The sequence below is a fragment of the Rana temporaria genome, chromosome 3 (assembly GCF_905171775.1).
Source record: "Rana temporaria chromosome 3, aRanTem1.1, whole genome shotgun sequence".
In the NCBI taxonomy this organism is placed as follows: domain Eukaryota; kingdom Metazoa; phylum Chordata; class Amphibia; order Anura; family Ranidae; genus Rana; species Rana temporaria.
In genome coordinates this window covers 204,387,594-204,413,311 of record NC_053491.1, presented here as the reverse complement: position 1 = coordinate 204,413,311, position 25,718 = coordinate 204,387,594, and the positions used below count along the sequence as shown (strand labels likewise).

The 25,718-nt window shown below is 42.5% G+C and overlaps 1 protein-coding gene across 2 annotated transcripts in view; it reads right to left on the bottom strand.

Moving 5' to 3' along the window:
• LOC120932057 (solute carrier family 23 member 1-like) overlaps positions 1-23,258 on the bottom strand; it is a 210,628-nt gene extending 187,370 nt beyond the window's left edge. Inside the window, exons 1-2 of one of the 2 annotated variants that reach the window (XM_040344158.1) lie at positions 23,094-23,258; positions 1,243-1,392 (exon numbers count right to left, since the gene is read on the bottom strand). In XM_040344158.1, coding sequence (XP_040200092.1) covers positions 1,243-1,392; positions 23,094-23,102 — 159 coding nt within the window. In that variant the 5' untranslated portion in view covers positions 23,103-23,258. Of the gene's footprint in view, positions 1-1,242; positions 1,393-20,572; positions 20,765-23,093 lie in introns of those variants that run through there. The other variant, XM_040344157.1, reaches the window with a different exon arrangement.
• Between the last annotated feature and the right edge of the window lie 2,460 nt (positions 23,259-25,718).

The following is a 25,718-nucleotide window of genomic DNA, read 5'->3' as shown; positions in this document are numbered from 1 at the left end:
AAAAAAAGAACTTATTACTAATCTTTTTTTTCTTTGTATAATTCTCCTTTAAGTGGCGTGACAAGGGTGTGTCCTATGCCTACACGATTTTGCTAATGAAGTATTCCGTTGCCATCTTAAAAAGTTGGGAGGTATGAGACCAAGTAGAAGGCACACATGCAAAACACACTGGCCCATATTCTCTGTAAATGTCCGCGGGCGGCGCGTAAGGCATTTACACTCCGCCGCCCCAAACTACAGGAGCAAGTGCTGTATTCCCCAAACACTTGCTCCGTAGTTTGGGGCGGCGGAGTGTAAATGGCCCGGCGTAGCCACGCGTATCTTCAAGGGGGCGGCTTTTATTCAAATTAAGCGCGCCCCCGATTCTAAGTAACTGCGCATGCGCCGGGCTTAAAAAAGCCCAGTGCGCATGCTCCAGTTCTCGGCGGAAAATGTCAATGATGCCGGCGTGTGCGTCATTGACGTAAAGTCGTATTCAAGAACGACTTAGGGAAACGACGTAGCCGACGGAAAAACACGACGCGGACCCGACGCTATCCGTAACATGGCCTACGTGGGACATGCAGAAACGTACTCCTCATATAGCAGGAGTAAGTTTCCGCTTACGCAAACGACGTTAGCGACGGGTACGTGACGCGAAATCGTTCGGGAATCGGCGTAGCAGGCTAATTTGCATAAACAAATGAGACCTTCACGTAAATGCCATTTAGCGGCGGGCGGCGTAATTACATTTAAGATCCGACAGTGTAAGTGACTTACACATGGCGGATCTTAAGTGTATCTATGCGAAAATGATTCTAAGAATCAGTCGCATAGATACACGGGCCAAAAAAGGGAGATACGATGGAGTATCCTGAGATGCTCCATCGTAACTTCTCTCAGAATATGGCCCAGAGCCAGCGATAGAAGTTAGGAAAAGAGTTATATACCTTCTCAGCAGCCAGCATTAGGTGGAGACTGATTACTGGTATCAGCTGGTTACTGAGAGACACCTGCTGGTGGCCACAGGAACTACATCCTTCAGTTCTGGGAACCACAGTGGCAACAGCAAGGTGATCCAGGTCCTGACGTACAGTAAAGTACAAGAAATTTTTGATTAATCAGTAAATTTGTTTTTTGAAAGGATGAAAATGGCCAAAAAAGCCAGTGAAGTTCTGAAACATCTTCAACATTTGTAATTGCTCACAAAACCAACAATCATTCAGAAGAGTTCTCACCCATTTTCAATGTAGATGTACCAACCTGAAGTGCCAGCAGTATACACAGATACCAAGGTGGTCTATCATTGATGGCATAAATTAATTCTGTAGACGGTGTGTTGTAGGATTCTTCATTCTTGTCTGGTATATTCTGAGCATTTCCTACAAGCTCTGTATCATATAGCCTCTGCCTCTATAAAGAAAATGTAAATTGTTTTAATTTTAATTATAAAACAATGTCAATACTTATGTTTGATTACTTGGTGAAAATTGTAGTAGAACACTGGTTTTCAAATATTTATACAAATCAAACATAAAACGATAACTGCATTATTGTACGCGTTTATCTTTTGACACTTTGAAAATGCCGGGACAAAACGTTGTTAATTACCAATGACAAGCTTTTCTAAACTTATGTGATTTTCTTCTTTTTTTTTTTTACCACTATGTGCTTTCAAGTTCTCAAGGTCTGGGAGAAATACCAGCCTTCAGTAGTACACATACAGTATGTAATAGTTAATATTGTATTCAATTTTAACATAAACAATACAGTATTTTGCTGGACTATGAATGCAGTCTTCAATGACTGATAAAAGGTATTTCCTGAAAGATAAATAATGATATCTAATGCCTAGAAACAGTGGATTGTTATCTGTGACGTGTTTTTCTTAGCATTCTTAAAAGGTGGGGTGGTCAAGTGCTGCCATCTACTGCATATTGCAATTGCTGCATTTTGACTGAAAACTTTATTTCAGATGTTTTTCAGTAAAAGTTTTATTTTTTTTACACTTTTCAGTCTATGGTATTATCTAAAGAATGTATCAAAATACTGAAGCATCAATGGAGTGCCATTTTAAATTACTGAAAGCATGCTGTATGCTCAATTATGTCACAGCATTTTGGACTCCTAAATATATCAATTACCCTCCTGGACAAAATACATGGAAAAGGAAAATTGCTATAAAGATGACTATTCACCTGAAACGCCTCCACCCGTTTCATACTCTCCCTGTCCCTTTATAAACCTTTGCACTTAAGGCAGTTGTAAAGGGTATTTTTGTAATAAAATATTAAACATTTTGGGCCAGATCCAGATAGAAATGAATAGGTGCAGCGTATCAGAGATACGCTACGCCGCCGTACCTTACCTGGCGTTCTTTCAAATCCTCAAAGATTTTGCACCGTAAGTTACGGCGGCGTAGTGTATTTCTGTCGGCGGAATTCAAATTGGCGATTAGGGGGCGGGATTTATTTAAATGAAGCGCGTCCCCGCGCTGAATGAACTGCGCATGCTCCGTTTCGAAATTTCCCGCCGTGCATTGCGCGAAATGACGTCGCAACTACGTCATTTTTTAAACTTAGACGTGACTTACGTCCATCCCGATTCACGGACGACTTGTGCAAAAAAAAAATTCAAATTTTGACGCGGGAACGACGGCCATACCTAACATGGCAAGTCTATCTATACGCCGCAAAATACCAGCTTTAACTATACGCCGGAAAAAGCTGACTAGAGACGACGTAAGAGAATGCGACGGCCGCGCGTACGTTCGTGGATCGTCGGAAAAAGCTAATTTGCATACCCGACGCGGAAAACAACGCAAACTCCACCCAGCGGACACCGAAGTATTGCATCTACGATCCGAAGGCGTACGAAGCCGTACGCCTGTCGGATCGAACCCAGATGCCGTGGTATCTTGGTTTGAGGATTCAAACTAAAGATACGACGCGGGAATTTTGAAAGTATGCCGGCGTATCAGTAGATACTCCGGCGTACTCTCTCTCTGGATCTGGCCCTTTATACTTACCTGCGCTATGCAATGGTATTGCACAGAGCAGCCCAGAACCTCCTCTTCTAGGATCCTCTGTCGGCACGCTTAGCTACTCCTTTTCTCTGTGTGCCACCATAGGAAGCCATTTCCTTTGGTTGCACACCTGCAGCCTCACTCCAGAGGCAGGTTGTGTCGGTCCATTGACACACATACCTTGGCTTGGCCCAGTCCCCTGCTCCCTCGTTCACAGCATCTTCCCGCAGGGATGTAGTCCCAAGGGAGGGGACAAGCACGCTGACTAACCCCAAGCCAGAATGGCTCGGATGATGGGGGGAAGCTTACTGAGGAGAAACAGGAAGTGAGATATATTTAGACAAAGAAAAAAAACATTTAGAAGGGAAATTGAAAGAAAAGGTAAGTGAACCAACAATGCACTAGCTTAAAGGAACCTATTTAGAAAATAAAAAACAAACCTTTACAACCACTTTAAGGGGGGGGGGAGAGCAATATAGCTAGTAGGACATTTTTTTTTACAGGATATCCATTAGGAAAAAATGTCTAGCCTTTGGAACAATTTTTAACTCTTTCCAAAACCATGTAATAATATGTATCTGGTCCAACAAGAAAGCTGGAATCACGTTGCTGCTCACCAGTGAACTCAGGCACTCCCTTGTCTCCCAACCCAATCAAGACCTCAAACCATTTCCCTTGATGTGCCAAACCTAAACCACCTAAGATTCTACCAAATATTCCAGCACAGCACTTGCACCATGCTATTGCTTCTAGGAAACTTACTATACCCACCTGGTTTGGAATCCCACTGGTACATTCCACTTGTGGACATGCAACAAATTCCATTACTTATACTGCTTCAGTATTTCCGATATATGCAAATTAAACATTGGGTCTCTTCTCAGAAAATGAATAAGGATCTTACTACCCAATTATCAATTTTTGAATACAGTTTGTACCACATACCTCTTTATCCTAAGGAAATTACCATTATATCTCTCAACTCAATTTCTTTCCCACACATACAGCTCATTTAATTTTCAAATGGGAAGTTGATTTTGGAATCGCCCATGTCTCACCAGAGAGACTACTGACAAAACTTAGAAGAATAAACTCATACATTTTATGGACATCGGGCAGCACATAGACCTGTTTTTCATCAACGAGATAGTCACCAGCTTGTTTTTTTATTTATTCAAATTAGTTTGGAACCCATGGTTTCAGTGTGCCTGGCCATCACTTTCCTCCAAAAGCCTTACCTCTTTATGGCAAAATCAATTTAAGAGATATTTGGGAGATTCTGAAGCCTCCTCCCCCCACCCTTATTCGTCTTCCCCCTTTTCACCCTTTTCCCATTTACAGGTACATTGCTACCACTTCCTCGTTACTTTTTTTTGCAATATATTTCATTACACTAGACAGAAATGTTATTAGAGACCAAAACGTTGTTGTATTTTGATGATTTCTTGAACCTATGCTTTACCTCCCCTACAATCTTTATGGTCTTACTAGGCTCAGAACACATGAGGAAACATGCGTGGTCTTGAACTGAGATTCATTTTCTCTACAGTCTATAATTGACACGTATGCATATTATTTTTGTAACTTTGCTGAAACCTAATAAAACCTAATAGAAGTGAAAACATACAGTAAATTTCTCATTATCCTCTTCTGTTGTTTGTTTATATGAGACAGATTCCAGAGCTATAACTGTGTGGAGTCCTATAACAAAACCATTAAGCAGCCCTCTAATCTTTAATCCCCATCTCAAAAGATGATTCCCCTAATAATTCAGAATGCTGATTTCTTTCATAGTATCAAATGCAGGTTCCTAAAATACATTCATATAATACAAATGTTTTTGTTAAATGGTATTGCTACCTGCATGAATCACTGTGTTGGTAGGCAAAGCTGAGTCCCTGTGGTTTTAGGTCCCATATGAGTCTCACAATCACCAATGGTTATTGTTATGCCCCTAGCTACCACCAAGACTACCTTTTCTTTAATATTACTTTCTCCACTGCTTTGAAAATCTAATTCCAGCAATATAGGGCCAGATTCACAAAAGGGATACGACGGCGTATCTGCTGATACGCCGTCGTATCCCTGTTTCTATCTATGCGACTGATTTATAGAATCAGTTACGCATAGATAGGCAGAAGATCCGACAGGTGTAATAGTTTTACACTGTCGGATCTTAAGATGCAATACCGCGGCCGCCGCTGGGGGGGAGTTTGCGTCGTAAACCAGCGTCAGGTATGCAAATTAGTAGTTACGGTGATCCACGACGGTTTTTCGCGTTCGCTACGTCGCCACTAGTCTAGTTTCCCGTCGCAAAGTTACACTTTTTTTTTGTTGCCTTAACTTTAGTCAGCAAGTGTATTGTTGTCTAAAGTATGGCCGTCGTTCCCGCGTCGAAATTTTAAAATCAACGTCGTTTGCGTAAGCCGTCCGGGAATACGGAATTACGCTACACGCGTCGCTGTTCGAAAAAATGACGTCACGGCGCGCAAAGCACGGCGGGAGTTCGGAAACGGAGCATGCGCGGTAGGTCCGGCGCATGAGCGCGCCTAATTTAAATGGCACGCGCCCATTTAAATTGGCCCCCCTTACGCCGGAGGCCGCCGGCGTAGGTTTTCATCGCAAGTGCTTGGTGATTTAGGCACTTGCGATGAAAACTTGCGGCGGTGTAACGTATCTACGATACGTTACGCCGCCGCAATTATTCGTGAATCTGGCCCATATATCTTATGTCTGCTTTTCCTATTTTGATGCTGGATAATTCTTCAATGGAATTGTCAATTGGCAAGGATACGGGGAACACTATGTCAGTTGTTGATATAAATCAAGCAAGGGTGGCCATATTCAACATGCTCAGTCCTGGAGGCCTAAAAGGATAAGAAGGTCTATCAGTATTCCATTGGTGCTTATAGGAAGTTAAACCAGATGTGCTATGAAGACAATGTAAAAGAAACTGAAGCTTTTGAAATACCTCACAAATTCTGAATTGGGAAAGATGGGTACCATTTGATACACAGTAGGTTTTCAATGGACATACACCTGACATACCAACCATTTACATGGACCATGAAGAATTCATTTGCAAAAAAATGATTGAGGCAATGTTTATTGTTAACTGCTTTGTCTCATCTATTTCCTTTATACATATTTTTTTTAAATAACCGATGCAATAATTCAGATGTTTGAAGACCAACATAGAGGGCCAACTAAGAAGGATATAAGGACAAAAGAATTTGGTGGTAAAAGAGGGACCGTTTCTCCATATGAAGGGAAGTTAGGAGCTATGGGCCAGATTCACAGAAGAGATACAACGGCGTATCTCTGTGTTCCGGCCGTCCTAACTATGCGACTGATTCATAGAATCAGTTACGCATAGATAGCCATAAGATCCGACAGGTGTAATTGACTTACACTGTCGGATCTTAAGGATGCAATTCTATGCTGGCCGCTAGGTGGCGAGGCCATTGCGGTCGGCGTAGAATATGCAAATGACTAGTTACGGCGATCCACGAAGATCCGCGCGTTCGTCGCAATCCCGTACGTCGTCGCTAGTCGTTTTTACCCGTCGCAAAGTTACACCTGCTTTAACATGTCTTATCTTTAGATCAGCCATGTTAAAGTATGGCCGTCGTTTCCGCGTCGAATTTTGAATTTTTTTTTCGGACAGGCAGAGTAGAAGCTCCAGCGGCTCACACTTTCCAGTGCTTGCCTGACTGAGTCTCCTGAGTCCCGCCCCCATGTTCAGTGTTTGCCGGCCGGCGCACTGTGATTGGGCATATAGGGGTCATGTGCGGAGGCGAGACTTCAAGAGCAACCGTAATAGGCCAGCCCCACGCCGCACATGACCCCCTTACGCCCAATCACAGGGTGCCTGACACTAAACATGGCTAGTGACATTTCTTACATAGGTGAGGCAGGGCCACCCATCACGTGACCCCGCCTCACCTACGTCACTGGGCTTCCCCAGTGACGTAGCAGAGGGTGCGTCAGAGGGGGACGAGGTCACGTGACGGGTGGCCCCGCCTCACCTATATAAGAAATGTCACTAGCTCCAGCCGCGTCATTTGCCGGGCTGTCTCCAGTGAAGACAGGCGGCCGTCGATGCTGCGCTCTGGATCCCGGACCTGGATGGATCTTATCATCGCTGGTCCCTGGCGGAGAGGAGATCACCCATCGCTGGATACCGACAACGCTGGAGCGGGGATCGAGAGTGGATTCCCACCGCTGGATTTTTTTTTTCTTTTTAACCACTTACCCCCCGGACCATATTGCTGCCCAAAGACCAGAGTACTTTTTGCGATTCAGGACTGCGTCGCTTTAACAGACAATTGCGCGGTCGTGCGACGTGGCTCCCAAACAAAATTGGCGTCCTTTTTTTCCCACAAATAGAGCTTTCTTTTGGTGGTATTTGATCACCTCTGCAGTTTTTAGTTTTTGCGCTATAAACAAAAATAGAGCGACAATTTTGAAAAAAATGAATATTTTTTACATTTTGCTATAATAAATATCCCCCAAAAATATATAAAAAAACATTTTTTTTCCTCAGTTTAGGCCGATACGTTTTCTTCTACATATTTTTCGTAAAAAAAAATCGCAATAGGCGTTTATTGATTGGTTTGCGCAAAAGTTATAGCGTTTACAAAATAGGGGGTATTTTTATGTCATTTTTATTATATTTTTTTTACTAGTAATGGCGGCGATCAGCGATTTTTTTTCCGGTACTGCGACATTATGGCGGACACTTCGGACACTTTTGACACATTTTTGGGACCATTGGCATTTTTATAGCGATCAGTGCTATAAAAATGCATTGGATTACTATAAAAATGCCACTGGCAGTGAAGGGGTTAACACTAGGGGGCGGGGAAGGGGTTAAGTATGCCTGGGTGTGTTCTTACTGTTCCTCACTAGGGGAAACACTGATCCTCTGTTCATACATTGTATGAACCGAAGATCAGCATTTCCCCTGCTGACAGGACCGGGAGCTGTGTGTTTACACACACAGCTCCCGGTCCCCGCTCTGTACCGAGCGATCGCGTGTGCCCGGCGGCGATCGCGCCTCCCGCGGCACGCGCGCGCCCCTAGTGGCGGCTGGGAGAGAGGACGTCATATTACGTGCTCTCGCCCAGCAGAGCCACCTTGTGGACGTATAATGACGGTGCGCCGTCGGCAAGTGGTTAATAAATGACTTGTGTGTGACGTGTGTGTTTTTTTTTACAATTATTTACACTTTCTTCGTGAAATGGTAGGGGTACAATGTACCCCATTACCAATTCACATAGGGGGTGCCAGCATCTGGGGGTCCCCTTTGTTAAAGGGGTCTTCCAGATTCTGATAAGCCCCCCGCCCGCAGACCCCCACAACCACCAGCCAGGGTTGTGGGGATGAGGCCCTTGTCCCCATCAACATGGGGACATCCTCCCCATGCTGAGGGCATGTGACCTGGTACAGTTCAGGAGGGGGGGCCACTCTCTCGTCCCCCCCATTTTTCTGCGGCCGGCCAGGTTACGTACTCGGATAAGGGGTGTGGATTTTTGGGGGAACTCCACGCAATTTTTAAAAAAAAATTGTGGTGGGGTTCCCCTTAAAATCCACACCAGACCTGAAGGGTCTGGAATGGATATTTGGGGGGGAACCCCACGTAATTTTTTTTTAAATTGACGACGGGGTTCCCCTTAATATCCATACCAGACCTGAAGGGCCTGGTAATTGAATTTGGGGGGACCCCCACACTTTTTTTTTTTTTTATGAATGAATTCTCTCTGAATTGCCGGGAGCCGACAATTCATTAAAGCCACGAGTCATTTTTAAATGCCTTTTTTTCCTTCAGAAATGACACTTTGTGCAGAGACAGTTCTAAGTACGGGAAACATGCGATATTTCACATGCATACTTTACCCCCCCCCCCCCCCCCGGGTACGAAATTTAAAGGAATATTTCACTTTTATTGTTTCACTTTAAGCATTATTAAATTCACTGCTCCCGAAAAAACGGCCATTTTTAAAACTTTTTTTGCATTAATACATGTCCCCTGGGGTAGGACCCAGGTCCCCAAACACTTTTTAGGACAATAACTTGCATATTGGCCTTTAAAATTAGCAGTTTAGATTTCTCCCATAGACTTTAACAGGGTTTTCCGCGGCTTTTCGAATTTGCCGCGAACACCCCAAATTGTTCGTTGTTCGCCAAACAGGCAATGTTCGAGTCGAACATGAGTTTGACTCGAACTAGAAGCCCATCCCTAGTTGTAATGAATGGTGAGATAGGAAAATAGGAAAGTGCATTTGTATGTAAATCAGCTGTAGTGACTTTAAGCCAGATTCACGTAGAATCGCGGCGGCATAACGTATCGTAGATACGTTACACCGCCGCAAGTTTTCATCGCAAGTGCCTGATTCACAAAGCGCTTGCGATGAAAACTACGCCGGCGGCCTCCGGCGCAAGGCGGGCTAATTCAAATGGGCGTGTGCCATTTAAATTAGGCGCGCTCCCGCGCCGGACCTACTGCGCATGCTCCGTTTCGCAATTCCCGTCGTGCTTTGCGCGCCGTGACGTCATTTTTTCGAACGGCGACGCGCGTAGCGTACTTCCGTATTCCCGGACGTGTTACGCAAACAACGTTAAATTTTAAATTTCGACGCGGGAACGACGGCCATACTTTAGACAGCAATACGATTGCTGACTAAAGTTAGGGCACCCAAAACGACGACTAAATTTGCGACGGGAAACTAGACTAGCGCCGTCGTATCCCCTTTGTGAATCTGGCTCTTTGTGAGTTCCTGATTAGGATTCTGGACAGCTTGTATATAAAACAACAATTATACAGTAAGTGACACAAGAGAGCCAGTTCCTTACTTATAATTGGTTATACAGTAAATTCAGATGCAAGACTTCACGTGTATTTGTAAAATCCTGGTAAATCCTATATTAGCTGAAGTTATAACTGTTCAGTGCCAATAACAAGTATAATCCTGGTTGTTCCTGTACTGTATGATATATTACCCTTCAGCCTCAAGATGTCGCCCTTGCAGTTGCAATAGATTCGTTAAAATCTCTTGCTTTACTTATGATTAGTCTAGAAGCGTTTTTTAAGCTTCAGCTTCTAGGTTAGGGTGACCAGACATCCCTGTTTTCCGGGGACAGTCTCCGGATTGAGGACACTATCCCCGGACCAAGTCTGTCCCCGGATTTGTCCCCGGATTGGATTTGAACAGGGGCTGGGGCAATGACAGTCAATGCCTAATTAAAAAACAAATTCTGAATTCTGAATGTATTTTTTGTCCATTATCTGTGCCCCTTTCTGACCATGTGCTGGTCGGAGCGGAGGGAATATTTCTTCAGTTTCGGGTGCATGCCCATTCAGCTCCGCTCGCATGTTCTTCTGCCTTGGCTCAAGTACCTGCCTGCTTATCTCCTTGCCTTCACTGGTGAAGTGATCTTCCTCCGCTCACCACCCAGTAGAAGCCGGGGCCCGGAGAGTAAGACTTGACAGGCTGTGAGGCGTGCGGCGGCGGCGGGGCGATGGGCAGAGAGACGCTGATTGCCACCATTACTAGTCAAAAAAAATATGTCCCCAGATTTCATTTTAAAAATCTGGTCACATTATTCTAGGTGCAGAACAAAACTCTCACTGACAGCTCCTATAAGCTTCTAAACACTGCTAACCTTTGCTAAGCACCAGTTCCCAGCATGTTTATCTCAGCGGGCAGCCCTTTGGGTCTGGTGTTGATTTTAAGGGAGACCTTATGCCAAAATGTAAAAATAAAATGGCATGGGGTCCCCCAAGTCCATACCAGACCCTTATCTGAACATGCAGCCTGGCAGGCCAGGAAAGGGGGGACAAGTGGCTGCCCCCTCTCCAGAACCATAGCAGGCTACATGCCTTCAATGTTGGGGGGTGCTGTGGGGCAGGGGGCACCCCCAAAGCCATTTGTCCCAATTTTGATGGGGACAAGGGACTCTTTTCCACAGGTGGGCGGCTTATTGGAATCTGGAAGCCTCTTTAAAAAGGAGGTCCCCACATCCCATCCCCCCATGTGCATGAGTATGGGGTACTTTCAGTGTAGATCCAATGTTAATCACAATCACGCCGATGAAAATAAAAAAAAGAGGTCTGTACACGACATTGGCTCCCTACAAATGACAGCTCCGACCTCGTCCCATCGCTAAATGAACTCAGGGGTGGGGGCACCCGATAAAGACACTGGGTGATCCCACCCCCTTGTGATGTCATAGACCCGAGTCATGATGTCACATGGGGGGGTCTCCTGTGACACTGAAGGGTGGCCCCACCCCTTAGTTTAATTAGTAAAGGGAAGCGGTGGAGCTGTCATTCTGTGGGAGCCAGCGGTGGGTGCGTACCTTTTTTTTTTCTGAGTCGGCTGTCAGCGTTTATCATGATTGACGTTGGGTCTACACCGGAAGGCCTGCTCCTTAACAAAGAGATAGTCCCTGCTAAATATCGGCACAAAAAGTGTTAAGCGCCAGAACAAAAACGCTTAATATGAGCGTTTTTGTTCCAGTGTTTTTCTGACGTTTTCTAAAGCTCCTAATGTGCATGGAGCCTTATAGTTAACAAACACTGCTAATAGGCAATGAATCCAGCATGATGGATGTAGTCAAGTGCTGGACTACAAAAACATGGACACGTATCCCTCTTTACGATCAGTTTATTTTCACTTTCTACTGCCATGCTGGATTCTGTTTGCCTTTTGTCAGCAGTGGGACAACTATCGTGTAGGGTGACCAGACATCCTCAGTTTCAGGGGACAGTCCCCTGATTGAGGACACTGTCCCCGGACCAAGTCTGTCCCTGGTTTTGTCCCCAGATTGGATTTAATAGGGCAGGGGCAATTTCAAAAACAGTCAGTGCAGAATTAAAATAAAAAAAATTTAATTACACACCCCCGCTCTGCCATGCCATACTAGCATAGGGGGGTTGTATTTTTCCCATTATCTGTGCCCCTATCTGATGATCATGTGCTGGTCAGAGCGGAGGGAATGTTTCTTCAGTTTTGGGCGCATGCCCATTCAGCATTCGCTCGCATGTTGTTCTGCCTTGGCTCAAATCCTGGCCAGCCACCTGCCTATCTCCTTGCCTTCCTTGGCGGAGTGATCTTCCTCCGCTCCCCATTCAGTAGTAGCCGGGGGCCCAAAAAGTAAGACTTGAGAGGCTGTGAGGCGAGCGGCGACGGGCAGAAAGTGCTGATTGTTGCCATTACTAGTAAAGAAAAAATATGTCCCCGGATTTCATTTTAAAAATCTGGTCACCTTACTATAGTGGGAGAACCATAACCTTTCTATGCAGAACGCTGAGGATGGGACTCTTTAAACTTCATTTAGCAGAGCATCTTAAGGCAGAGGAGGAGAGGTGGAACAGCTTTTACCAGACTGCACTGGAAACCTTTTCCTCTTTACATCACGGAAGTCAAGATGCGCACATCGATCCTGGTGCACACTGATCATGCACAAGGTGAGTGACCAGAGCCACAGACTGAGACCTAGGGGTAGACACCCGGGCACCACAGCACAGACCTCAGCGATCACATCTGCACTGCTGTAGGGCAAACAGAGCATCCTCTCACCCTCTACTTCCCACCACTGATCACTAGAGGCATTCTGGAGAGAGACTGAGAGAGTTCACAGCTGAACTGCAGGGACTGGTGAGAGGGCTCACTGCTTATTTTCTGCCCTTAACAGGTTGCAAAACAGGATGAAGACAGCAAGATAATGTTGGGTGTTTGATCTTGGCCAAGGCACCATGAAATGTAAATCAATACTGACAAGTAAAAACAACAGTTTCAAAAGTCTTAGCAAGGAATATGTTAATTTCAGTCATACAAAGTAGCCCAGTGTTTCAGAAAATAGTGCAGTAAGCTACTGATGGTGACAGCGGCCAGATGTGGATTTTAGTTATGCAAAGTGGATTAGTGTAGAGATGGGCCAAATGACCCTCTGTTCCATTTGCGGCAGAACTTTTAAACATTGCAAACGTTCGGAACCGAATAATGAAGCCCATTAAAGTCTATGGGCCCTGAACTGGAAAATCAAAAGTGCCCATTTTAAAGGCTTATATGAAAGTAATTGGGCATACAATGGATATGGGGTCCGGGTACTGTCCTGGAGGACATATATCATGGAAAAAAAGTTTGTAAAAAACATAATTTTTAAATGAGCTGTGATTTACTGATGCTTAAAGTGAAACCATCAAAATGAGAAATAACAATAAAATGACAAATTCATTTAAATATAGTGCCTGGGGTGTCCTTAGTCTGACTGTAATTTTGATATTAGAGGCAAAGTGGAATCTTCTTGATGAAAAAATTAGTTGATAGACTGATCCGACACCATACCATGTGACCACTAACGTGCCCCTACTCCCCAATAAGATGTACACTCACCAGCATGAATTGCCTCAAAACTATCGTGTTTGGCATATAAAGCAGTAGACCACTCGGGGTCAAGTACGTCCCATCACAAGTGTTACAAGTATCCAGAGACCCAGAGGAATCCGCAATATATGGAAGGAAATGAAACTTCAAATAATGTGATAACGTAAAACATTGAATTTATTAAAATCACACACCAAATGGTAATGCACTTACAAAAAGGCAAATATAAAATCGCATTGGTATGGTGTGCAGATGCCAGAGATACCTAGCCACAGCAGACATAGGTTAAACACTGCATCTCATCCGACCAGCACATCAAAACACACAGAACGTCACTTCCAGTGATGCGTAAACATCACTTCCAGTTGCCATACAGCCACGCACCGACATGTTTCATTATACCGGCTTCGGAATCCCAGGACGAAGTTGGTATGATGAAACGCATTAGTACGTGGCTGTACGGAGCCTGGGGCGTGGCAGTGGGGGGTGGGCGCCGGTACAGGGGGTGTGTGAGAACGATCTGGTGGCAGCGGAGCCGCACAAATGCATTTCACCTGACAGACAGGAGTCTGCATGTCAGTTTCACAGACAATCCCAGTGGCTGTAGCCACCAGATTGTGTGTAATACCCCCCAATGTCAGGTCCGCACGACGTATGGACCTGGAGGCGAAAGGGTTAAACGTGCCACAACGCACTCAAATATACTGCGTTAAACATGCAGTAGTGCACTGATATATACTACGGTAAATGTGCAGTAACACACTGATATATACTGATTTAAACATGCAGTAACACACTGATATATACTGCAGTAAACATATAGTAATGCCCTGATATATACTGCATTAAAAGTGCAGCAACACACTGATTTATACTGAGTTGAACGTGCAGCAATGCACTGATATATACTGTGTTAAACATGCAGTAACGCACTCAAATATACTGCATTTAATGTGCAGTAACGCACTGATATATACTGCATTAAACGTGAAGTAACGCACTGATATATACTGCGTTAAACGTGTAGAAATTCACCAATATGTACTGTGTTAAATGTACAGTAACACACTAATATATACTGTGGTAAACAAACAGTAATGCACAGATATATACTGCGTTAAACGTGCAGTAACGCACTGATACATACTGTGTTAAATGTGCAGTAATGCACTGATATATACTGTGTAAAACGTGAAGTAATGCACTGATATATACTGTGTAAAACGTGCAGAAATGCACTGATATATACAGCGTTAAATGTGCAGTAATGTACTGATATATAAGGCAGGAAACCTGCCCTGACACTAAAGTGAAAATAAATGGTCACACTACACTCACAAAAACTGACACTAAAGTAAAAATGAATAGTCAAACTACACTCACACCAAACTATCACTAGATTCACACTAATCTGATATTTTACACTGGCAATAGAAGCACAATAGCACACTAACTCGCTAGCAGCCAGTGGTGTCACTAGGGGCTCCATGGCCCCCTGACATTATACTGTGCCCCCAAGTGCCCCCAAATGAAACAGTGGTGTTGCTAGAGCGGGGGAAGGGGGGGTCACATGTGGCAGCATGCATCGGTTCTCACATGGTGAGAGCTTTCTCTTTCCTGTCTCCTCTCCCCCTGCATGCTTCTGCAGCCCAGTGTGCACAACAAAGAAAACAGACACAGATGAGCAGAGAGAACAGAGCAGAGGGAGGAGCTACCCATCACCCCACCCACCGAGGCACTGATCGACCAGACCTGAGCTCCCTCCATCCTCCACTCAGGGCGGAAGATCGTGTTGTTCTCAGGGTGCCCTAAGACTTTATTGAAGAAGCTGGCAGCCAGGAGGAAAGGATTCGGGAGGCAGAAGTAGGCCCAGGTTTTATTTTACCATACCCATTAAATCCCTCCCATTTGGCTACACCCTCTCGCCATAGCGCGATATGCCCACCAGACCATTGCTCTACTAAAGGTGCCCAGGGGTGTCCCAGTGGTGCCCCAGGGCTTTCAGCAATGCACCTGCACACTGTGACAACTGTAGGCAACGCGAATGTCACTTTTAAGTTATCCTTAGTAGCAATAGACAAATTATAAAGCCCATTGTAGTGTCAATTTTAGCAAATCAGACAAACTTAGTGTGCATACAAACTTTAAAGTGTCTTACTTTTATTTATTTCTTAACTAAGTCTTAGCACCTGCTCAAATTTCAACTCAACTCCACAGTAGGCTGAAGTTACCTTTTTTTGGCTGTTTGGCTTTTTTTATCTTAAAGGTCATACGAGTACATTAACTTTTGTTCTCCTGTGACCCAGAGTCAGCTGATAGTGGGTTATTGCCAGCTTTCAACTGACAGGGCAGAGCTGCACCAAGCTTAAGAAGGATCCTGATAATATTGGGATTCAGCCAGCTGCCTGATTGACAGCTGGCTTTACCTTTTGGCATGTGGATAACAGCTTTCCCAGCTTATCTCTATAGTGAGCATTGGAGGAGCAGAACAGAGAGGGTTGACTAACAGTCACTGCTCCCCGCTGGGAGCAGACCGAGAGCTGAGTGATCAGCGGTCATGTGATCACTTACTTTTCAGCTTTAGAGCAGATGTTGGACAGCTGCAGTATCACACAGATGCTGCAGCATGGAGGCAAGTATGTATTTAAAAAAAATTGTATTCTCCAAACTTCTCCTTTAACCAGTACCGGACTGTCCACTGTATATATATGTATGTCATTACTTTGATATTATATACCTTTGTTATGGCAGCAGTTAGCTGCCAAAACACCCATGGAATCACTTTTATAGGCAGAGGGAGAGGTGTCCCCCTCCTGCCGCTTCCTGGTCATTTCCCCTATTATCTGAGCTCTCGGTAGTGATCCGATCCCATGGAGCTATGGTCAGGAAGTCAAGCGACGGAAATATGGCCCCCACTCGACACTATGCTGTTGGAGGACCGAAACTACGTCTGACGTCACTTTCGCCAAATGGCCTTAAAGGAACAATTTTTTTTTAATGTAAAATTAAAATTCTCTGACCCCAAATCTCGCAAGAAAGAGGACCTGTCATGCTTATTCCTATTACAAGGTATGTTTATATTCCTTGTAATAGGAATAAAAGTGATCCAATTTTTTTTTTTAAAGAGACAGTGTAAAAATAAAAAATGTAATAAATCAGAATTTTTTTTTTTTTTAAAGCGCCCTGTCCCTCATACCTTGCAGGCAGAAGCGAATGCATACATAAGTCGGGCCAAACTTTTTAAACAGTATTTAAACCACACATGTGAGGTATTGCCATGATCGTTAGAGCGAGAGCAATAATTCTAGCACTATACATTCTCTGTAACTCTAATGCCGCGTACACACGATCATTTTTCGGGTTGTAAAAAAATGCTTTTTTCAAATGTAATTTAAAACGATCGTGTGTGGGCTTCAGAGCATTTTTCGGGTTCTGAAAAACGGCCCAAAATAAATTCAAACATGCTCTATATTTTCACGACGTTATAAACGTTGTCGTTTTTCGGGTTGTAAAAAATTATCGTGTGTGGGCTTTAACAACGTGAAAAAATTATCGTGTGTGGGCTTTAACAACGTGAAGCAAGTTATGAGACGGGAGCGCTCATTCTGGTAAAACTACCGTTCGTAATGGAGTAAGCATATTCATCACGCTGTAACAGACAGAAAAGCGTGAATCGTCTTTTACTAACACTAAATCAGCTAAAGCAGCCCAAAGGGTGGCATCATCCGAATGGAACTTCCCCTTTATAGTGCCGTCGTACGTGTTGTACGTCACCGCACTTTGCTAGAGCATTTTTTTTTACCGATCATGTGTAGGCAAGGCCGTTTTAATGATGAAGTTGAAAAACACTTTGTTTTTTATAGAGCCTGAAAATTTTATTTTTTTACAACCCAAAAAATTATTGTGTGTTCCCGGCATAAAGCGTTGCCTATGGAGATTTTTAAGTTCCGTAGTTTGTCACCATTCCACGAGCGTGCGCAATTTTGAAGCATGACACGCTAGGTATCTATTTACTCAGTGTAACATCATCTTTCACATTATGCAAAAATATGTGCTAACTTTACTGTTTTTTTACTTCATGAAAGTGTATTTTATTTAAAAAAAAAATGTGTTTAAAAAACTGCAGCTTAAATACAGTGTGACAAAAAATATTGCAAGGACTGCCATTTTATTCTCTAGGGTCTTGGGGGTTCTAAGTAGTTTTCTAGCAAAGAATATTAATTTAAACTTGTAAACAACAAGTGTCAGAAAAAGGCCTGGTCCTGTGCGCTATGCTCCAGCTGTCCAACATGCCTCTTGTCTTCTCATGAGTGCACTTGTTGCTGATTGGAGAGGGATAGTTGGGACAAGGCCAGATGGTGTGTAGGACCACTGGAAATAAACTTCTGTGTTCATAGATTTTTAGGCTACTTTAGAGGGGGAACGCAATGTGGGCTAATGCTAAGACTCACTTAAAAAGAAAATACAAGTAAGATAATTCAAACATATTCATGGTGGACAAAATGTAAAAATCATATATTCATTCCCACATTGTATTTCAATTATGTCTAGCCTACTTCTATTAATTTGAACAAATCCTTGAATTCTGTGACATGTATTCACTATTCATTGAGTAGGTAATGCTGTGTCAGCCAGAATTCACAGAGCCTGCCTTCTGAACCACAGAAGTTCCCCAAGAAGGAGTTTCAGGAGGCAGAATCAGTACAGGAATCATTGCTTGCGAGCAGCAAGGTATTATGGGATATATAGTAGTTAAAGATTAAAAGGAAACAGTAAAGGAGAATCTGCAAAGCATGCAGAGAATCTTGAAATTGTGGAAAGAAATGGCCAGCAGACAGGCAGCAATCACAACATAAAAGGATATTTTTCAAAAAGTCTATATTCAATGTCATAAATAATTATTATTTGTATTGCAATTACAATGCTGATGTTATAAAATGAAAGTGCATGCAATGACCATAGATCATCTTTAGATCTTTAAATTTATAGGCACACTAAATCTGACAACACACTTAGCAAATTCTGGACGATTCCCGATGAACTGGCTCAAATTCGAGTCAGGGTGGCCATGTCGGCATCCTACCACTAGGGTTGCCACCTCATCCCTTTAAAACAGAACACATATGAATTACACAAGTTCTGTGGCTGATTTAATGCAGGTAAGGCACCAAATTAGTCTAATTACCACCTTAATTAGCCACAGAACCTGTGTAATTCATATGTGTTCTGTTTTAAAGGGATGAGGTGGCAACCCTACCTACCACCCTCTATGTGAAGATTGAAGGAGCAGGACGGACACTTGTCAGATAAACAGTGGCTGTATCCAATTAGATGCAGTCATTGTTGAGGTATTCTTACAACTGCTGGAGCCAGTTGTCAGAATACAATAGCCAGCAGAGAAAATTCCTCCATCCAAGCTATTCAGAATGGATGGGGAAGCCACAGTGTATGGCCAGTTTAAGTCTGTCTGCTTTGTTAAACTTGACATTACAATAAGGCTTTAAGATTTGCTCAATGCTACTAAGAATTGTGTAAAAATTACAGCCACACTGTTTACAACATTAGGCTGTGTATGTTTAGGTCATCCTAACACATAGCTTTGTTCTGTTTTGTTGCCCTAGAAGCATTATATCCAATATTCACCATTATCTGTTCTAATTTTACTTGGGAATTGCTAAGGCTAGGCATAATTAAACTGCTATATATGTATTTGACCTTTCTCTAAACCATTAAAAAATGCTAAGACTGCAAAAAAAAGACAAACGTGGGATCCATGCTAGTGATCTGATTTTGGCAAATGACTTGAGCTGTAAAGGATTATTTAAAAGTCGTGTTTTTGACATTTATTCACACAATGTCAAAGACCTCCACATTCAGATGAAGATTTTTTTTCTAGCATGCCAGATAATTAGCAAATACTTTCATGAATTCTTGCCTTTCAGACCTGATCCCATGAATTAAAAAAAAAAAAAGATGTAAATAGAACGGAATAGAATAATGTATAGCATATGTGTAGTTCAGGGGAATATGCCAACTATGGCCAAATAACCAAAAGTGAAACAGGATTTTCTAAAAGGTCTCTTTGAAGTCTTTTGTAAATTCAGGTTTACATATGCTTTTAATGTTTTACAGTATTATGCAATATTTAATGCAAATAAAATAAAAAATAATAATACCAGGAAAAAAATATTTTTGTTTCATTAAAGCGGGGGTTCACCCTAAAAAAAATTCTAACATTGCATGGAGCCGACCTATGAGACCGACAGTATGCTGTTGTTTTTTTATTTTATTTCGTACATACCATTTTAGGGCTATTTTCACCCCCGGCTTCCCCGCTGGAGTGGGCGTTCCTAATCACAGGCTGTGATTGACATGCTTCCGACCGGCGCATACTGACCCTCACGAGTTGCTGAAAGAAGCCGAACGTCGGTGCGGCTCTATACGGTGCCTGCGCACCGACGTTCGGCTTCTTTCGGCAACTTGTGACGCGCAGTATGCGCCGGTCGGAAGCACGTCAATCACAGCCTGTGATTAGGAACGCCCACTCCCGCGGGAAAGCCGGGGGTGAAAATAGTCCTAAAATGGTATGTACGGAAGAAAAAAAAAAAAACAACAACAGCATACTGTCGGTCTCATAGGTCGGCTCCATGCAATGTTAGAATTTTTTTTTAGGGTGAACCCCCGCTTTAAGAAAAACATATTTTTAGACACATCTGTCAGTTACAATTATTGATTTTTTTATCCTATTAAATGTTAAGTAATGCATTCCTAGATAAAAATGTATGTATAGTAGCACAACTTTAAATAAAAATTCTTAAAATGCAATCTACCATCACCACACAGGTCCACGGCAAATGCAATAAATACTTCACCAAAAAAAGTTATTTTAAGTAAAAGGAAAAAAAAAATCATCAAATTTAAAAGACTGTAAAAACAACTTTAAGTGTTAATTTTATATGTAGAGTAAAAATGAGAAATAAATACTAAAATACACACCTTATAAGTGGAGGAAAAATTCGAAATGTATGCTGATCTCTGATTGAAATGAATAATAAACATAATTTTTTCTCTCAACATTGAAACAATTATTGAATGAACCCATAGGAATCCGCTTATGAGTAGCATTTCATCTTATAAAATCAAACAAATGAATTCTAAACATGTAATACTATGTTACCTGAGCCATTAGAGTCTCGTCCCTCATTTCTATACACTCTGCTTTATTTTTGTCGTGGGAGGTCATTTTGTAGACACTGTGTGCTACAATAAACAACTAACATTTGTCTCTAAAGTACAGCTTCCATGTCCAGTGCAAGACCAAAAAAAAGACTTCTAAACACCTTAATTATTTACAGCAATCTCTACTTCATGCACAAGTTTATTCGTTTTGATTTTTTTTTTTGTTCCTGTTCTATCGTCTTGATTTGGCTAATGTTTATCAGAAGCATACAAGTCAATTAATTGCTTAGCTTTTTTTTTTTTTTTCAAATTCTTAAAGCAGGATTAATCATTATACTGAAAGAGATATGATGACTGTTCTATATCTATATATCGACCACAAATTTGATCACTAATGAAATACTAATGTCTTTTCTATATACATGGGATGACTAGTACCATCACTAATGCAAATCTAAGGACCGTTTCCCACCAGAATCGCACAGGAACGCTGAGCACATTCCTGTGTGATTCCTGTGCATTTCCCTGCAATGCAAAAATAGCACCAGATTGCAAAAAAAGTAGTGAATGCACTACTTTATAAAAATTCGCCATACTGCATTTGCGATCTGCGTTTTGAGTGCCATTAAAAAGTATCGGCACCCTCAGCAGATAACAAAGGCAGTGGGTTTGTGATGCAATGTGGGAAACGCTCTTGGAATGTGCCATTTCCACATCATGTTCTGGCCTGAACCAATGCTAATGCCTTGTACACACGATCGGAATTTTCGATGAAAGAAGTCAGACGGAATTTTTTCATCGGATATTCCGACCGTGTGTGGGCCCTATCGGACTTTTTTCGTCGGAGTTTAGAAATAGAACATGTTTTATGTTTAGAAAAAACGACGCATGCTCAGAATCAAGTCGACGCATGCTCGGAAGCATTGAACTTCATTTTTCTCGGCTTGTCGTAGTCTTTTATGGTGTATGTGTAGCGCTTAAATTAATACAATAAATAATAAAACTATTGTGTTCATATACCGTAAATAATGAATGCCATTGCAATGCAGACAGTAGTACAAAATGTCCAGTAAATCTCACAAAATAAAATGATATAGAATGTGAAACAAATAATGTAAGTCCATGTATGACCATAAATGGCAAAACATCCACCACGTGTCAAAAACTGTGTCTGAAACTCAAACGTTGAAGTGAGGCAAAAATGGACGTGACTTCTTATGTGCGGTAAACAACCCTCCACCAGTAAGGCCCCGTACACACGTCCGAGGAACTCAACGTGCCAAACACATCGAGTTCCTCGTCGAGTTCAGTGTTGAAGCCGCCGAGGATTTCGGCGGGCCGACTTTCCTCATTGAACAACGAGGAAATAGAGAACATGTTCTCTATTTGGCCCGACGAGTTCCTCGTCGGCTTCCTCGCTGAAAAGTGTACACACGACCGAGTTTCTCGGCAGAATCCAGCTCCGATCGAGTTTCTGGCTGAATTCTGCCGAGAAACTCGGTCGTGTGTACGGGGCCTCAGGATGCAGGCTTACAGGAACATACGGACTCAAAGAAATATATATCTCAAATGAGTCAAACAGGCTTAAGGATCAATGTAGACTACGAAGGCATCTTTGGAGATAATGCATTGTTCAATCGATCGTCAACAGAATTGGATATAATCGAATAGAAATAATTGCCACAATAGCCCACAGCTTGTCCTCAGTGTATACCAATAATGGAAGGATAATAGAAGGAGAGAGGAAGCAACATAGCGTGATTTCGTAAAAAAATAGTAAAATTGAATAGGCAGTTGCACTTACATTTGATTTGAAGATACAGCGCATATATGAATAATAGATGAGGCGGCAATGGAGTCCCCCCGACACGTTTTGTGTCAATACACGTCGTCTGGGGTCATAGTCGTAGTCTTTTACATCACCGCGTTTTGGACGGTCATAATTTTGTCTGACAGTGTGTATGCAAGACAGCTTGAATGGAATTCCGACGGAAAATTTCATCGGATTTTATCCCATCGGAAATTCCGATCGTGTGTACAGGGCATACAAGTTTTTATAATACTCCATAATTGTAATACTCCCTAGTGTGCAATAGACATGTTAGGGAAGAGACATAACTCGATAACTTACAAGAGAGAGGATAAACTTGACAAACGTTCATTTTCTGGCCTAGTTTGTAACTACTGTGTATATATGTATGGAACAAAGCTACTACCTGTATGTCTAGGTGTACATTTGTCGCAATGGCATGCTATATCTTCTTTGCGTAAACATCTAGCCTTGTCTCACAGATGGCATGTAAGAATCACTAAGAATTGTGTGAATTATTACGTTTACCAGTACCCAGTTTTACAGTTTCTGAATCTAAGTTGCCAGTTTAGAGATTGGCTACCTTCTGATTTTTAATAATTTGCAAATAATTCTCTCCCTTCCCCATGAGATTCTACTGAAAAGGTATGATCATACAAAGTGTTCAGGCCAGTGCCTATAAATTGAATACAGAACAAAATATACTCACTGAACTCATGGCTGTATCATCTTAGAATGCAGAGGAAATGGTTCCGATGCTCCCTTATGCGTTGGCAGATCCTCTGTCTATTTGCAGGTTTATAATCACATGCATAAAATACTCTTATGTGTGAGGGTACACTCAGTTATTTAGCTTGGAACGGAAGCTTTTCATAGATGTATTTGTTTTTCTTGAATATCATATTATGTTAATTCCTCGCTGAACTGATGATTGCTGTATCATGTAAGCGTGGATGGATTATGCGAGGCAAGAATATGGGCTTGCAGCAATCTTGGCAGATCATTTTCATGAAATCTTCCTGTTTGACAATGGGCTTAGTTTTAGGTGTTCCGTGGACCGTGGTAGAACTAACAATATGCACCTTGCATTGCAAAAAAAAAACTGAGAGAATAAAAAGTTCTTCTATGATGTGTTGGCATAAAATATACCACTACAACAATTACTTATAATATTAATAATTACTATTAGTATTATTAATATTGAAATACACATTTATTATGTGTTAGAATTAAAATAACAACAATAATAATCTTTAATAATATTAAAGCTAAAGTGAGATTTTTGTTTTGACACTGGAGGATTCTGGTTCAAGTAGCAATTCCACATCCCTCCCTCGTTCAGAAAGTGCCTAAAGATGCCATCCCTTCCAGCCAATTCATATCCCCAAAGGACACCATGGGGGAGATTTACTAACACTGAAGCACTCAAAATCTGGTGCCGCTTTGCATAGTAACAAATCAGCTTCTAACTTCAGCTTGTTCAATTAGGCTGATCTGTTTCTACGCAGAGCTGTGCCAAATTTTGCACTCTACAGGTTTAGTAAATGAACCCCCATTTCTTACAACAGCTCTGCAACCCTTTTGGTCAGACGGTGTCCCTAAATGCATTTGAAATTTCCTAGACACCATCTAATTTTTTTCTATTTCATGCCATTCTCCCTGCAGTCTCCCTGCAGTCCTCACAAGCCTCCCAGCAGCTTAAAAAAAAATAGGCTTTAACCACTTCAGCCCCAGACCATTTTGCTGGTCAATGACCGGGCCACTTTTTGCGATTCGGCACTCTGTCGATTCAACTGACAATTGCGCTTTCGTGCGACGTGGCTCCCAAACAAAATTGGCGTCCTTTTTTCCCCACAAATAGGGCTTTCTTTTGGTGGTATTTTATCACCTCTGCGGTTTTTATTTTTTGCGCTATAAACAAAAATAGAGTGACAATTTTGAAAAACAATGAATATTTTTTACTTTTTGCTATAATAAATATCCCCCAAAAATATATAAAAAAACTATTTTTTTCCTCAGTTTAGGCTAATACGCATTCTTCTTCATATTTTTCATTAAAAAAATCGCAATAAGCGTTTATTGATTGGTTTGCGCAAAAGTTATAGCATCTACAAAATAGGGGATAGATTTATGGCATTTTTATTAACATATTTTTTTTACTAGTAATGGCGGCGATCAGCGATTTTTATCAGTACTGCGACCTTATGGCGGACTCTTCGGACACTTTTGACACATTGTTGGGACCATTGGCATTTTTATAGCGATCAGTGCTATAAAAATGCATTGATTACTGTAAAAATGTCACTGGCAGGGAAGGGGTTAACACTAGGGGGCGAGGAAGGGGTTTATTATGTTCCCTCATAGGGTTCTAACTTAAGGGGGGGTGGGACTGACTAGGGGAAATTACAGATCGCTGTTCATACATTGTATGAACATGCGATCAGTCATTTCTCCCCCTGAAAGGACTGGAAGCTGTGTGTTTCTCGTTCTCTAACGTGCGATCGCAGGTGCCCGGCGGTGATAGCGCCACCGGGCACACGCATCGGCACCAGGGGCGAGCAGGGGGTGCGCGCCCCTAGTGGCTGAAATGCAAAATCACGTGATTTTGTGCAGCCGAGCCGACCTGCCACCGTAAAACTATGGTGGGCGGTCGGCAAGCTGTTAATAGGCTTCAAAAAAGGGTGGGCTCGGGGCACAGAGCACTGCACTCCAAACCCACCCAGTTGTGTGACAATAGCGAATTAATATTTGCTGTTGTCTTTCTGATTCTCCTCCTGGCCAATCAGGAAGCGGGACCTGTCACCCGATTGGCCGAGAGGAGAAGAGATCCTATTGGCTGTTGAGAAGGAGGAGGGAGGAGACACAGGGGAAGCTGCCGTGAAGCACCAGGAGAAGGAGACGCCGCCCGACGCCTGGAGGAAGTGCTGCCCGCGACCTAGATGGGGTAAGTGCGGGGCTTGGGACCAACCTACCGACTGGGGGGGGGGGGGTGACTGTGAACGACTGACCCCCCCCCTTAAAAAATTGTCAAGGACAATTCTAAAAAATGAGTTTAAAAAGGGGTTTTGTACTCTTTGATGATGATGATGATAATGATGATGATGATTAAAAAATAGTAATATGTAAATTTTTTCCAGCCAAGGCACCTTTGTCTCCTGCATAAACATAAACCAATATTTTTCTTCCTACCCAACAAGCTTGCTTATAGCAGCTCCTTCCATTAACCTCATTATATATCCAGCACAGGCTATAGTAATGTATTTATAGTATAGATCCTTCTGAAGAGCCATGTAATGAGTTCATAGCAGACCTGAGTGTTAATGGAGTGATGTGA